The sequence below is a fragment of the Ornithorhynchus anatinus genome, chromosome 4 (assembly GCF_004115215.2).
Source record: "Ornithorhynchus anatinus isolate Pmale09 chromosome 4, mOrnAna1.pri.v4, whole genome shotgun sequence".
Classification (NCBI taxonomy): domain Eukaryota; kingdom Metazoa; phylum Chordata; class Mammalia; order Monotremata; family Ornithorhynchidae; genus Ornithorhynchus; species Ornithorhynchus anatinus.
Window position 1 is genome coordinate 34774635 of NC_041731.1, and position 1659 is coordinate 34776293.

At 50.1% G+C, this 1659-nt stretch overlaps 1 protein-coding gene across 1 annotated transcript; it reads right to left on the minus strand.

Moving 5' to 3' along the window:
• Positions 1 to 374: 374 nt before the first annotated feature.
• On the minus strand, positions 375 to 785 carry LOC103168145 (pyroglutamylated RFamide peptide). The gene has a single exon (XM_016226392.1). It carries the CDS (start codon positions 783 to 785, stop codon positions 375 to 377), a length of 411 nt encoding a protein of 136 aa, XP_016081878.1.
• Between the last annotated feature and the right edge of the window lie 874 nt (positions 786 to 1659).

A 1659-nucleotide genomic window follows, 5' to 3' on the forward strand; every position in this document is an offset into this window, starting at 1 on the left:
GTAAGCGCTCAATAAATACTATTGAATGAATGAATGAAAGATACAAGCTAATCAGGTTGGACACAGTCCCTGTCCCACATGGAGTGCACAGTCTTAATTCCCATTTTACAGATGAAGTAACTGAGGCACAGAGAAGTTAAAAGAGCAGGGCCTGGCAGGTAAATTGCACAGAGATATTCGTGTCAGGTAATCCCCCCAATCAAACCAAAACCCCAAATCCTTGGTCCTTGGCTGCTTTTACTTTTAGGGAAAAGGCCAGAGTCTGGAAACACCTTCTCACTGAAGCTGGGAACGGGGGGAGGCAAAAGTAGAGAGGGAAATCCCTGAAGGGAAGCCAATGTGCCGTTCCTCTCGCCGAGAAGAATCCAGTCCCCTCACCGCCGTCCAAAACGGAAACTGAAGCCGCCTTTCTTCCTGCGGTAGCCGTTGAGCTCCTCGGCTAGATTCCCCAGCAGGCCGCTCCGCTTCTCTCCGCTGGCCGGAACAAAGTGGGCACCCGGGCTTTCCTCTTCCTGCCTCCCAAACCTGAACCCGAAGCTGGCCCGCTCTTTACCAAATCCCTGCGGCTCCTTGGCCAGGCCGAACAGGGGGTTTGGATCTTTCTTCTGCGTGGACGCTCCCCACGGCCACCCCGGTGGGGAGTCTCCCACTGCCCCTTGCCATTTCTTCGCAAAACCAAAGCTGTCCGAGGGGCCTCCCGGGTCCTTTCTGCCATCTGAAGGAAAGCAGGCATCCAGAGTCAGGAGGAGGAGGAGGAGACAGGGCAGGGAGAAAGATGCTTTCATCTGATTCGTAGGAATGGGGGAGGGTAGAAAGTTACAGACTTTAGGCACAATCGCACAGTTTCAAAACAATCCGTTAACAATGTCTTCAAGCGTTTAGCCTTCTGTGGTTTGAGGTAGGGCTTGTCAGCTGAACACAACTTCCAAGAGCTGTTAATTAGGGTTGCTAGGCTGGACTGCAGGGTTCTTATTCTCTTAGCTTCTCTTAGCAGGCTTAGGAGTTGATTGTACCAATTAGCCTGAAATCCTACTTCATTCTTTTTGCTTTCACCGCTTTGGCAGCTCGGGGCTAGAACGCCGTACTGCGGTTGGTTGAGTGGCATGGAGCCGGGTAGCGTGTGACCCTGGCAGGGTGGATTGTTTGGACTACTGGGCTTTTACGGTAATTACCTACTCTTGGGCTAGATCATCTTCCAAGGGCGTCATCGCTCTCTGGTTTCCGCTCCACAATAAATAAGCCTGGGTAATGCCCTTCAGTTCGGCGACTAAACCGCGCACCTTTCCAACAGAAATGGAAAGCTCCTGAAATTTGAACCATGACCAAAATTCCTCTAAGCAGTATTGCATCTGGGCCAACTGTCCTCTTTCAATTAAGAGCTCCTTTGGAATTTTCCCTGGAGGTGGAATGGAGGAAGACTAAAACTCTTTTTGCCCTTGGGACTTCCCTTTGGTTGAAACAGAAGTGATTGCACATGATAAAGACACATTCCCCGTGGTTGGGGTATCCCACCCCTTTTGGAAATACTTAGAAACCCTGAGACCCACAAATTACATTCAGAAAGCTTTCACTCTCTTTCCCTTCAAGCTCCAATCCTTCTTTTACCTAAAGACTCTCAGGAACTCTGCTCTTCAGAGGAATCTTTTCCACAGCAATCTA